Source organism: Pocillopora verrucosa, chromosome 1 (genome assembly GCF_036669915.1).
Source record: "Pocillopora verrucosa isolate sample1 chromosome 1, ASM3666991v2, whole genome shotgun sequence".
In the NCBI taxonomy this organism is placed as follows: Eukaryota; Metazoa; Cnidaria; class Anthozoa; order Scleractinia; family Pocilloporidae; genus Pocillopora; species Pocillopora verrucosa.
In genome coordinates this window covers 17,225,248-17,238,392 of record NC_089312.1, presented here as the reverse complement: position 1 = coordinate 17,238,392, position 13,145 = coordinate 17,225,248, and the positions used below count along the sequence as shown (strand labels likewise).

General features: G+C 38.1%; 1 protein-coding gene across 1 annotated transcript; it reads left to right on the top strand.

The window, feature by feature from the left end:
- Positions 1–6,951: 6,951 nt before the first annotated feature.
- Positions 6,952–11,621, top strand: LOC131784111 (snaclec coagulation factor IX/factor X-binding protein subunit A-like). Its single transcript, XM_066162183.1, has 4 exons — positions 6,952–7,117; positions 7,206–7,248; positions 8,247–8,627; positions 9,916–11,621. Exons 1-4 carry the CDS (start codon positions 7,088–7,090, stop codon positions 10,092–10,094), a joined length of 633 nt encoding a protein of 210 aa, XP_066018280.1. The 5' UTR covers positions 6,952–7,087; the 3' UTR covers positions 10,095–11,621.
- The last annotated feature ends 1,524 nt before the right edge of the window (positions 11,622–13,145 follow it).

The following is a 13,145-nucleotide window of genomic DNA, read 5'->3' as shown; positions in this document are numbered from 1 at the left end:
CCGCTCGATGGGGTCTTTAGAATACAATAGCTTAGTGACTAACCTCCTGTTGTTACTGTGACAAGGTTTCTCGCGAGAAGTATTCAAGAAAACAGTATGCACTGAACCATAATATTCTTGATAACCGTTCAACTTTTTTTGTGGTGAATTTCTAGGTATAAATGTGTCCATAGGACATTACGAGCCTTGTCTTAGCATTCTGTATTTAGCTTTTTAATTGTAGTCAAATAAAAGCGAATTAATGTTAGGATCAGATGAATTTTACTCCGCGGCGGCGCGATATTAATTTCTGAACGATCAAAAGCCTCTCTATCCCCTTTTTGGATCGTCTCATATTAAATTTAGCTATTGCCACACAATGTCAATCGACTGATTATACTCTTGCACGAGATCCATTTTCTGCTATTTCTCATTACTTCCTCTTTTCTTCCTCTTTTCACGAGAACTGGGGTGCGATTTTTTAAGGGCTTACGTCGTTTTTTATGATATTCCTGCAATAACAATCGATGCACATGTTTTATTTTCTCTTTTGAAGCTATCCTGTCTTTGATGATGCAGGTGAAAGGAACAGGTGAGACAGTGTAATTCTAATTTCAAGTTTTTTTTCTAAGAGGGCACGGAAACGAATTCTGTCATCTGATTGGTTCTTAGCGCGGTCCGTATTTTCCTATCTCTGCCCACGGGCACGCTAACGCTTTGTCGCCGAGTACATCCCTACCTTCGTTGCCATTTTTTCATAAATATATCGCGTTTTTCAGGCTGGGCAGTATTTTTAGGCTCTTTTCTATCTCTCTCAAATCACTTTGGTTGGCAGAAAAATATTGGTTTCGAAATTAATTTGTTTTAGCTAAGGTGTTATCAAAGCGGCCTAAAACCCATTTGTAATTACTTTTAATCCTCCATAAAAAGTACCTAGAAAGTTAAAACGTGAGGTATTTGGTTACAATTTAATTAATCGATGGAACGTTCATTCATCTGATATCTGAATTCTTTTAAAAAATTTGTTAATAGTGAAAGGGCGAGCGAAGTTTTCAGTTCTACTACAAAGACGCTTTCGGTAAGTCTTTCTAAGTCCGTTCAGGTTGGACATTTTTACCATGAATTGCACAACAGAAACCGAAGAAATTCAATAATAAAAATTCTCTTGCGTCAAGTGTCTCATTCGAATTGATTTTTTGTGGAGGAAAGACCACATTTACACACGCCATTGCAGTAAACAAACTAGCAAACTCTGACAACTTCAAAATGAAAAATTTTAATTCGATTACAATTACTCACTTTGCTATTCACTCACTGAACAGAGGTAAATCTTCGTACATTAATTAATGGTCGATGAGAGTGAATAATACTGTCCGTACGATCACTGACTGTTTTTTAAGAAAACGTTGTCGTGACAGTCCTTACCAAACTAGTGCCGTTCTTTTTTCAAAAGTGTACTTGCGCTTTTTTTTCTTCTTACGCGCTCTCCAACTGACAGGTGTCAGATTGTAACAGATACTTGTAAAAAAAAAGTGTCAAATTTTGTTGGAAGCCTTTTAAATCACCTTTATCATTACGCAAATGAAAATGTTTCGGTGAAGCATCTCTCTTTAATTTGCATCACCTCTATTTTAACCATCATTTACTCACTCAAAAATTGTTCAGGTTATGGAAGATCTTGCCTTAATTAAAGCCGTAAATCATTCGGGTTCTTTTGGAAAGAATTTCGTTATATTTATGAAAAAAAAAAACTGTAATTCACCGGCCTAGGTCGGTCGGTATTGGGAAAAACTACGCCCTCTGTCTTGAGTACCGCCCGAGGCCGTAGGCTGAGGGCGGTACTCAAGACTTCGTGCATTGTTTTTCCCAATACGGACCTCCCGGCGGGCGAATAACATATATACGTGTACCTGAAATCGAACTGAAAGCTACTGGCCATGTGAAGTACATGTATATTGATCTGCTTGCTTTTTTAATTGAAAAACTAAGATACAAAGGATCACAATCAATTACCAATCGATTGCCTCGAGCAATGTTATCACGTTCTACCTGAGAATAATTCATCTAAGCATCGAGTGCTCTTTTTGAAAGTTCAATGTTCATAAAGTATGAGGAATTTCCCAATTAAACATGTTATATTAAGTGCAAGCTGGCAAAAGGGAGCAAAAGTTCCAACTTTCAACGGTTGAGCACTGAGAAACTAGTGACAAAAGGAAGGAGTGGTTGATCTCAACGTGCTTATTTTGTGGGGAACATTGCTTCCTTTCTTGTTCTGAATCTGGATAACGTTTTATTTGCTTCAAAATGCGATTGCACTTGCGTCTTTTAAAGAGGATAAACAGTAACATAAGTGGACACAAATATGTTGGGCTCCATCCAACCTTGTCATCAACAATAGAGGAAGAAACAAAAGAAATGTTCATAATCACAAGGTAACTGATCGGTTCTCTCAATTTCAATTTCGCTCCCAATTCGCCCCCGAACCATAAACTCATCAGAAATGCAACACAGCGAAATTCACCTGAAATAAATTGATCAATCTTCAATTGAGTGTCAAACATGGAGTCGAAGATTGCATCGGTTTTGCTTATCAAACCTTTTAGACTGGTTTAATAAAAAAAAAGGAAATTATACCTCCAACTCAAGCTCACGATCGTTTTGAACAGTTTGGAGTTGTCCTAAAGACTGGTTGTACTTCAACGGCTCATGCTATCGAGCTTATAACACGAAACTGTCTTGGTTTCACGCAAGAGCCGCTTGCCGGGAAAACGGAGGAGATCTGCTCAGTCTAAACTCTCATAGAGAGCAGCAGTTCGTATACCAACGCATGGCAGTCAATAAAACTTTCTGGATCGGCCTGGTAAAAGATAAAAACTCTCTAAGTTTCCGCTGGTCGAAAGGCGAGGAGCTAGCTTGTCTGAACTGGGTTAGTCACCCGAACATTTTGGGTCCTGAGGACTGCGGTGAGATGACAGACTTTGGTTCAATTCACGGCAAGTGGAACGACAATAGCTGCTCCAAGAAACAGCCATATTGTTATCATGAAGTTAAGTGTTAACATGAAAAATGAAGATTGACACCATGAAAACTCATATCGAACTCGTGACCTAACGAAACTAAGACAACACTCTTTGACCTGGGGAGTTCTGTGGTATAATATCGTTGCCCTGTGATGAATGAAGCAATGAATGGGATTCAATCCAGTAAAATGTTTTACGAGCCATTTTTTGCGCGGTACACTGAGTAAGTACAAGCTTTACTGCATCTGTTGGTTATGCTTTTGACTGAAATACACGATTTTTTAAGCAAGAAGTGACTGACAAGATATAGATATCTCGGTATGGAACCACCTTGTACCCCTCAGCCAAATTAAACAAGAAAGGGATTATCAGAGGCTCTTTTTCAGCCCTTTAATATCAAAAGATATTGAAGTGGACAAACGTCTACTTTACAGTTTTATCATTAAAAAAGGAATGAATAAGTTAGTTAATAAATGAGAATAACAAAGGGGATATTTATAAACGGGTTTTGCGATGCAAAATCAATTTGAAAACAATTAGCTATAGTTGCGGCGCGATCATGTGGTTTTAGAATGGTGCGACCCTTGTTGTTCGTCATTGTTGTGTCTTGACGAAGGGCGCAACACCTTTCAGGTTGAAGTTTCAGCACTTGACCGATTTCAGTCTTTAGTTTCCTGATCCTTCAACTTTTGAAAATAGATACCAAGAAAACTAATATCGAACTCGTGATCTGACTAAACCAGGACGAAATTCTTTGACTTTGTTATTCATGATTGTTGTGTCTTGACGTTGTACGGTGCAACACTTTTAAAAGGGTCTTTAGAACACAATAGCTTAGTGACCAACCTCTTGCTGCCACTGTGACAAGGTTTCTCGTGAGCAATACACAAGAAAAGCTATACATTGGACCATAATATTCTTGATTACCGTTCAAGAATTATTCATACTAAGAAAACGGCATTATAGTATCTCTACAAAAATATAGTCGGTTTGAGCACCGTACTGATGCTACGTCAAAATCTATGGACTATACGAGGTGTGAAGTATACAGCCGGACACTGTCTGGCAGGTGACGGGAAACAGAAATAGCGCAGAAGTTATTTGTGGATAAGTGCTCAGTTTATAAACATAACGTAAAAATGACTGCGGAATAATGAAATTCATTTTCAAGAATCTGCCCTCAGAAGTAGGCGGTATAAGGGAGAATTCGGAATGTATTCAACTTAAGAGGTATAAAAGGCAGTCGGACTTCTTGATTTCCTCCTTTGGCAGTTCGAGACTATCAAACAAAAAACCTCCATATTCGTTTGAGTTTGCAAGACTTGGACATTGGCCGCTCATAGGAAGGGATGTGCTCTTTTAAGCCACCTTAAACTGTCACATTAAATAACATTCATCTATCTATAGCCTGCAAAAATTAAAAGCTTTTGTATTGACATACAGTCACCTATCAAGAAAAGTTTTCAAAGAAACCGTGGTGCTGCGTCGCTCAAGGACCGGGTATTACAAAATAACTTGGTTTAATCAACCGAATTGATTATAATGTATATTGGCCACCTGACGTTTCGATCGTTAACCCTTCGTAAAAGCGAATGCCCTATTTAAAGCCCATCCATATTCATCAGTCACTTGCAGGAAACTAAATTTAAAAGCAGTCACGTCCATCCCAGCAAAAATCTTGGACAACTCGGCGACTTCCGCGTTTACCGAACAGCCACGAAGGACGGCAAATCAGTTAAACAGAGCTATCAACAGGAAACTAAGCTTTATGGAGTCATAATGACTTTCTATTTTCAATTCTGGGAGGTATTCTCAAACTTATTGAGAAAAGGAAGCGTCCCAGATCTTATTTTAAATCATAAGCGCGTACAGAGTTTGTAAGGAAGTGTTTTCATCCAGTCCATTTCTACGCGTTCAAACAATTTTGTTCTTAAATCTTAGACATACATTAATTTTTTGCTGAGGGGTTATTTTTTGATTGTACTCTTTATCGCCGTTAGATCAGTTGCCCTCGTTTATCAGAATATGCGAAGGCTTCGGATGAGTTTAAAGATTAGTGAATCAGGCTTGCCAATTTCATATTCGACGCAGTTTTGTAACAGACAAAACAAATGAATGGGTCTTAATCATTCTAGTTATATATACGTTTGATTCTTGTAGTGTCAAAAGTTTGTTGATTTGGACCACGTTCCTCCAAATCTCTCAGATAAAAAGGTAAAAATTAATAGCTATTTGATATGAATTATTGAAATTACAGAGTTGAATTTTAACCAGGACAAACAGGATTTCGATCGCCTTTCGGTTACCTCGAGCGATGTTATCACGTTCTACATGAGAATAATTCATTTAAGTATCGAGTGCCCGTTTTGAAAGTTCAATGTTCATAAAGTATGAGGTTTTGTGCGCAAGCTGAAAAAGGGAGCAAAAGTTATAAATATCAACGGGCGAGCACTAGGAAACCAGTGAAAAAAAGGGAGGAATGGTTGATTCCGACGTACTTATTTAGTGGAGAACATTGCTTCCTTTCTTGTCCTGAATCTGGATAACGTTTTTTTTGCTTTAAAATGCGATCTCACTTGCGTCTTTTAAAAAGGATGGACAGTAACATAAGCCATACAAATAAGTATAATAAGAAATGAGTTAACAAAGCAGATTTTTGTCGATCTTTCCTTCATCTTCATGGATTGGTTTTTCGTCATATTTTTCATACCAGCATAATTTTGTCATGGGCGGATCTGGATGGAACCCATGGAGCTATTCTCCCCGCCCTCTTCCCCCCCTGTAGTCATATGTTTTGAACATTTTCTTCTTTGATATTAAGTCTTCTGAGTTTAAATAATAAGTTGCTTATATGTACTAAGGTTGAAATCTTATCACAATGTTTTACTCTTCTTAATCTGTCCCTGTTTTAACCCAACTTTAAGTGTCAAGGAATCAGCTCCCTTATCGAACAGCAACGCTTTTCCAACTCTACAATGCCCCATTCTTCTAACTTCATCTGGTCAACTTTGCGAAAGAGAATTTTAACCAGATAAATCTCTGTCTGTATGCCATTCGCACCTGCTTTTCCTGATGCCTCTCCATTACTGACACGTGGGTCCCATTTTAGTCTTATTGCAGATGAGGGGGGATCATCACTGATATCGTGCGCACCTGTCTGAGTTGATGATAGTTCACTGTCCATAACCTTGCACCAGCAACCAATGATATAAGAAACTAGTTTAAAACTCGGTTTACTCCTTTTTTTGTCTTCAACTCAGGGAAATCGAAGACTCTTCGTTGCTATTTACAAACGAGCGCAATGTTGCTCAGATATACGCGTCTACTATACATTTTACAATCAATAATCAGAGAAATAATTTCCAACACATTTAATTAAGTTTCATATTTCTTGACTACACATGATCAATGAGTTAAGTCTACAATTTAAGTTTCATATGAACTGATTCCCACGCTCATTTCCTTGTTAGCTCATTGAAGGCAAAGGAGGAAATAATAGTCCAAAGTGTATGTCACCGAAAAAAAAAAATTGGTGTGTAATGCAGATCTACATCTTTAATGTATTCTTTAGGTGTGTTTGTTTTGGACTTTTTCGGAATTTGAATTTTTTCTTTGGATTGCTCAGCTACAAGATATAACCCTTTGAAAAAAAAAGAATTTAGAATCTGTATAGCTCCACTAAAAGTTAGCCATGGGCCGGCGGGTGTCCTTAGTCTGAGACAAAGATATTGAACTATCGAAACTCTAGACATCATTCTTTGATACGAGGAAGGATCTAGTAACAATGTTTACACAATAAAGAAAACACAATGCCACCATAGAATCGACTGCCTTAAAATTCTTCTTTAAAAGAGAATATTTGTATCAACAAGGCTGACGACCTGTCAAAAATCGATGTTCCAATGTAAAGCTGTGTACACTTAATAGGGAAGCGGTCCGTGTAAAACCATCAGCAATATACAGATCACTTAGTTATAAAACACCTTTAGAGAGCAGTATCTGCATGCAGATAAAAAGAAATATTGTTTAAACGAGGGAGATGGCTGTGCCACATAGTGCGAAAAGGGAAAAGTGGTAGAGACCCAATAATGATAAATTTATTTCTTTGTGTGGTCGCGGTAAGTGCTGAGAAATTGAAATTTCTGGATATGCTTCAATTCGACCAAATTTAATCCGACCATTTTTGATATCTGCTCTCCTGAATAGCTCTATCTGTCTTCAGAAGGGTTTGACGAGGTTTTACCAGAAGGTAAGATTGAACAAATATGGTTTTATTCGATATTTTTATCGTCATTCAGCCCGATTCAACGCGCAAGGCTAATGCAGCAACGATGGCCTTTTAAAATAACTGCAAAGTTTTTATCCGCTTTTAACTGTATTTATTGTACTGGAGAAGTACTGAAATCCTAATACAACAGTAACAGTTTAATTTATTACATTTTTCGTTTGGTCTGAATGCAAATCCGAAGACACTGTCGAAGTCTAATCAGTTTATTCTGCGTTCATAAATAGAGATAGTAAAATCTACGGCTAGAGTTACTCTTTTAAAAATATTCTCTAGGACATATTCAGATAAAAAAAATATTATTATTCACATAAAGAAAACTTCCGCGTCATAAAATGTAATAAAAAAAAAACTTTATCCTAAGTAACAAGGCTGCGAATCTAATTAGCATTTTCGTAGAATGACAACCAGCGATTGCGTATGTACAAATTAAGTGACAAATCGATCAACACTCCTTCTTATTTCTCCATTCTGCGCGATTTATTTCCTTCGGTATATTAAGTCATAGTGGAAATCAATCGTATAGGAAGCTTTCCGGCGTATTCTGAAACTATAATCATTAAAATTTGCTTTCCCGGTTCATTTTTAAGAGAATCCGAGGCACTGAATGATTTCGATACTGTACTTAGAATTTGAAGCATAAGAGTTCATATGTTCAGAAAACATGGCAACAACCTTGTCATCAACAATAGAGGAAGAAACACAATAAATGTTTTGATGGTTTCGCTCAATTTCAATTTCGCTCATAATTCAACCCCGAACCACAAACCCATCACAAATGCAACACAGCGAAATTCACCTGAGATAAATTGCAATCATCCTTGCAATATGGCTACCTACAATTGTGTGTCAAACATAGAGTCGAAGATTGCATCGGTTTTGCTTAACAAAGCTGTAAGACTGGTTCGAAAATAAAAAAGGAAATTATACCTCCAACTCAAGCTCACGATCCTTTTGAATAGGTTGGACTTGTGCTAAAGACTGGTTCTACTTCAACGGCTCATGCTATCGAGCTTATAACACGAAACTGTCTTGGTTTTACGCAAGAGCCGCTTGCCAGGAAAACGGAGGGGATCTGCTCAGCATAAACTCTGATGGAGAGCAGCAGTTCGTGTACCGACGCATGGCAGTCAACAAAACGTTCTGGATCGGCCTGGTGAAAGATCAAAGTTCTAAAAATTTCCGCTGGTCGAAAGGCGAGGAGCTAGCTTATCTGAACTGGATTAGTCAACCGAACATTTCGGGTCCTGAGGACTGCGGTGAGATGACAGACTATGGTTCATTTCACGGCTGGTGGAACGACAATAGCTGCTCCAAAAAACAGCCATACATCTGTGAAAAAGGTTAAGTAAATCATTCACCTCAGGCACTGAGTAGTATGGATTTACACTGCCTTTTTCTGATAGAGATACAATTATGGTAACTTTTCTGATGGCAAGCTTTTAATTGTAGTCATCAGTAGTCCCCAGAGAAATATTCGATAGTGTCGAATTTGACCCTGCACTGCTTCAGTTTTGACTCCCTGTATTCTGCGGTTGGTCTAGAAAGCTCCTATAAACGTAGTAACTGATCATACGAGAAACAGAAAGTAATCAAGCTTTGGCCACTCGTATTTCCCCGTGCGTCTCGCAGTTCATCTACTCTCTTACTTGGAATAGTTCCCTTTGATCTAGTTGGTATTTCTAATTAACTTAGTTTCGGTATTGAGACACTCAATCGAAACGGACACACAAGAACGAGAGGTGGAAAATAAGAAGTAAACACTTTCTTCTGTCATTGCCCTTGGTATCTTATCCACAGTGGGAAACATTGGTGCTAAACAGTCCGGATCATCAATCCGGATTAGCTAAATTGAACCAAATGTGATCAAGTATACAGGGGTACTTTACCCGCGGAAACACATCAGAGAGTCAGTCGAGATTCGGGTTTCTATAAATGAATGACAAGTTGTGTAGCTTTGTCTGGCATTTCACTCTCATTAAATTTTTTGAGGGCATTTACCTTGATGAAAAGGAAATTTTTGGAGGAGGACGTGTCGTTTGAGACTTAAAGCCAGGTACAGGAAAAATTTGTCCAAAGCACAACCAGCAATAATCCATGAATAAATTCTAAAGAAACTGTGGTGCTGCGTCTGTGGTAGGGTACAACATTGTAATTTGGTGTTAGAGCTGACGTTTCGAGCGTTAGCCCTTCGTTAGAGCGCTATGGTTACTTTTATTTCTTTTATGTAGGTAACCATGATATTTATTGATCAAGTCTCGAACTTGGTCCTAACAAAATAAAACGTGTAAATCAAAACTGGAAAAAGCAGCTGGAATAACACAGAAGTATATGTCGAAACTAACAAAGAATCTGTTAACTCTTTTAACGCTCAAGATCTGATTGTTAATTCTCCCCCCTAGCTGCTACACATTTCCTTGTAAATTAGTTACGTGAATTTGGTGTTAGATCAAGATAACAACTTCAACCTGATGCATTTGAGTATTCTTGTTACCTTTTTGCGGGATAGTACATGGATATGGTAGAAGGAAGTTACTTGGTAATCACTTTTGGGAGTTAAAGGGTTAATAGGAAAAGAGCGTTCATCCTAAATGCTGATTAGTAACGAAATAACATTTTGTATCGAAACAGATGCAGCAAGCGGAAGATATTTCAAGAGATCACCGAACACCCAGCTGACTAAGCATGTGATTCATCAGTTGGTAGCACAAAGTGACATTGAATGTTTGCTTTGGTGTCGACGCTATCAAAACTGCACATCAGTTAATTACAGACCAGGGAAGCGCCATCAACGAGCCTTTGTGAGATAAATGCTGCCATCGCAAATGAGTTTCCTGGAGATGTGGTCGAGAGCAAGGAATTTGATTATTACGAGGCTTTAGGTTGAAGGTTGGACTTATTATCGGCCCCTCCCTTGAGATCATTGGCAATCATGAACCATTTCGTTTGTAAGACGGTAGTGTAAGGTTTCTTGATAAATAAATAAATTATTATAAGCGTTTGTCATGAAAAGCAAAGGGGGATTTCCAGGCAAATGAAATTCTCCATGGATATGGAAAAACTGTAGACATGGGTTACTCACTTGCAAGGCTTCGACGAACGGACAGTTCAGAAAGAAATGTTTTTTTCTTTGTTCAAAAAAAAGGGCACGAACTTTTGAAATACCCCGTGCAATCCAAAAGGAAAGCAAGGTTTGTATGAGACTCAGCTGGCTGCTACAACTTGTCTTACTTGAGTTCTATATAAATCCATGGCTGCTGCAGAAAATATTCCAACGTCGATATCTTCAAGTTTACCCATCCTTCCCACGATATAAGAAAAGCTGAGGATACCGTTCAGAATAAAGGAAAGCAAAGTTTGTATGAGACTCAACTGGCTGCTACAACTTGTCTTACTTGAGTTCTGTAGAAATTCATGGCTGCTGTACAAAATATTCCAACGTCGATGTCTTCAAGTTTACCCATCCTTCCCAAGATATAACAAAAGCTGAGGATACCGTTCAGAATAAAAGTCAAGAGAACAAAGTCGCAGCACAAGTAACTAGTGTCTGGACGTTTACCTTTCCTCAACAACACCAGCCATACTAAAGTGATTGGCACGATGTTACATTGTCAAGTTTTAGGGTCATTCTGCACCGAGATTTTTGCCAAACTTTGCTTATTACAGTAGTTAATCGGAGTAGTGTCTATTAAATCCAGGGTGACTGCTCTTTATAGCCCTCTAATAACAAAAGATATTGAAATGGACAAACGTGTGCTTTTAAGTGTTATCATGAAAAATGAAGATTGACACCATGAAAACTCATATCGAACTCGCGACCTAACTAAACTAAGACAGTATTTTTTGACTTGGGGAGTTCTGTGGTATAATATCGTTGCCCTGTGATGAATGAAGCGATGAATGGGATTCAATCCAGTAAAATGTTTACAAGTCATTCTTTACGCGGTACACTGAGTAAGTACAAGCTTTACTGCATCTGTTGGTTATGCTTTTGAATGAAATACACGATTTATTAGGCAAGAAGCGACTGATAAGATATAGATATCTCGGTATGGAACCACCCTGTACCCCTCAGCCAAATTAAACAAGAAAGGGATTATCAGAGGCTCTTTTTCAGCCCTCTAATAACAAAAGATATTGAAGTGGACAAACGTCTGCTTTATAGTTTTATCATTAAAAAAGGAATGAATAAGTTAGTTAATAAATGAGAATAACAAAGGGGATATTTATAAACGGGTTTTGCAGTTTCATTTTAGTTTCGAGACGATGCAAAATCAATTTGAAAACAATTAGCTATGATTGCGGCGCGATCATGTGGTTTTAGAATGGTGTGGCCTTTGTTGTTGGTCATTGTTGTGTCTCGACGTAGGGGGCAACACCTTTCAGGTTGAAGTTTCAGCAAATGACCGATTTCAGTCTTTAGTTGCCTGATCCTTTAACTTTTGAAAATAGATACCAAGAAAACTAATATCGAACTCGTGATCTGACTAAACTAGGATGAGATTCTTTGACTTTGTTATTCATCATTGTTGTGTCTTACGTTGTACGGTGCAAAACTTTTCAAAGGGTCTTTAGCTTAGTGACCAACCTCTTGTTGCCACTGTGACAAGGTTTCTCGCGAGAAATACACAAACGACACATTGGACCATAATATTCTTGAATACCGTTCAAGAATTATTCGCACTAAGAAAACGGCATTATAGCGTCTCAACAAAAATATAGTCGGTTTGAGCACCATACTGATGCTACGTCAAAATCTATGTACTATACGAGGTGTGAAGTACACAGACACTGTCTGGCAGGTGACGGGAAACAGAAATAGCGTTATTTTTGGATAAGCGCTCATTTTATAAACATAACGTAAAAATGACTGCGGAATAATGAAATTCATTTTCAAGAATCTGCCCTCAGAAGTAGGCGGTACAAGTGAGAATTCGGAATGTATTCAACTTAAGAGGTATAAAAGGCAGTCGGACTTCTTGATTTGCAAGACTTGGACATTGGCCGCTCATAGGAAGGGATGTACTCTTTTAAGCCACCTTAAACTGTCACATTAAATAACATTCATCTATCGATAGCCTGCCAAAATTAAAAACTTTTGTATTGACATACAGTCACCTATCAAGAAAAGTTTCCAAAGAAACCGTGGTGCTGCGTCACTCAAGAGCCGGGTATTACAAAATAACTTGGTTTAATCAACCGAGTTGATTATAATGTATATTGGCCACCTGACGTTTCGATCGTTAACCCTTCGTAAAAGCGAATGCCCTATTTAAAGCCCATCGATATTCATCAGTCACTTGCAGGAAACTAAATTTAAAAGCAGTCACGTCCATCCCAGCAAAAAAACTTGGACAACTCAGCGACTTCCACGTTTACTGAACAGTCACGAAGGACGGCAAATCAGTTAAACAGAGCTATCAACAGGAAACTAAGCTTTATGGAGTCATAATGACTTTCTATTTTCAATTCTGGGAGGTATTCTCAAACTTATTGAGAAAAGGAAGCGTCCCAGATCTTATTTCAAATCCTAAGCGCGTACAGAGTTTGTAAGGAAGTGTTTTCATCCAGTCCAATTCTACGCGTTCAAACCATTTTGTTCTTAAATCTTAGACATACAGTAATTTTTTGCTGAGGGGTTATTTTTTGATTGTACTCTTTATCGCCGTTACATCAGTTGCCCTCGTTTATCAGAATATGCGAAGGCTTCGGATGAGTTTAAAGATTAGTGAATCAGACTTACGAATTTTATATTCGACGCAGTTTTGTAACGGACAAAACAAATGAATGGGTCTTAATCATTCTAGTTGTCTATACGTTTCATTCTTTTAGTGTTGAAAGTTTGTCGATTTGGACCACGG

Bases quoted from the DNA above. Each gene is read 5' to 3' on its own strand.
- LOC131784111 (XM_066162183.1), top strand. From the start codon at position 7,088: ATGATAAATTTATTTCTTTGTGTGGTCGCG. The intron at 7,118-7,205 runs GTAAGTGCTGAG...TCTCCTGAATAG, and splicing joins TATTTCTTTGTGTGGTCGCG to CTCTATCTGTCTTCAGAAGG. The intron at 8,628-9,915 runs GTTAAGTAAATC...GTATCGAAACAG, and splicing joins GCCATACATCTGTGAAAAAG to ATGCAGCAAGCGGAAGATAT.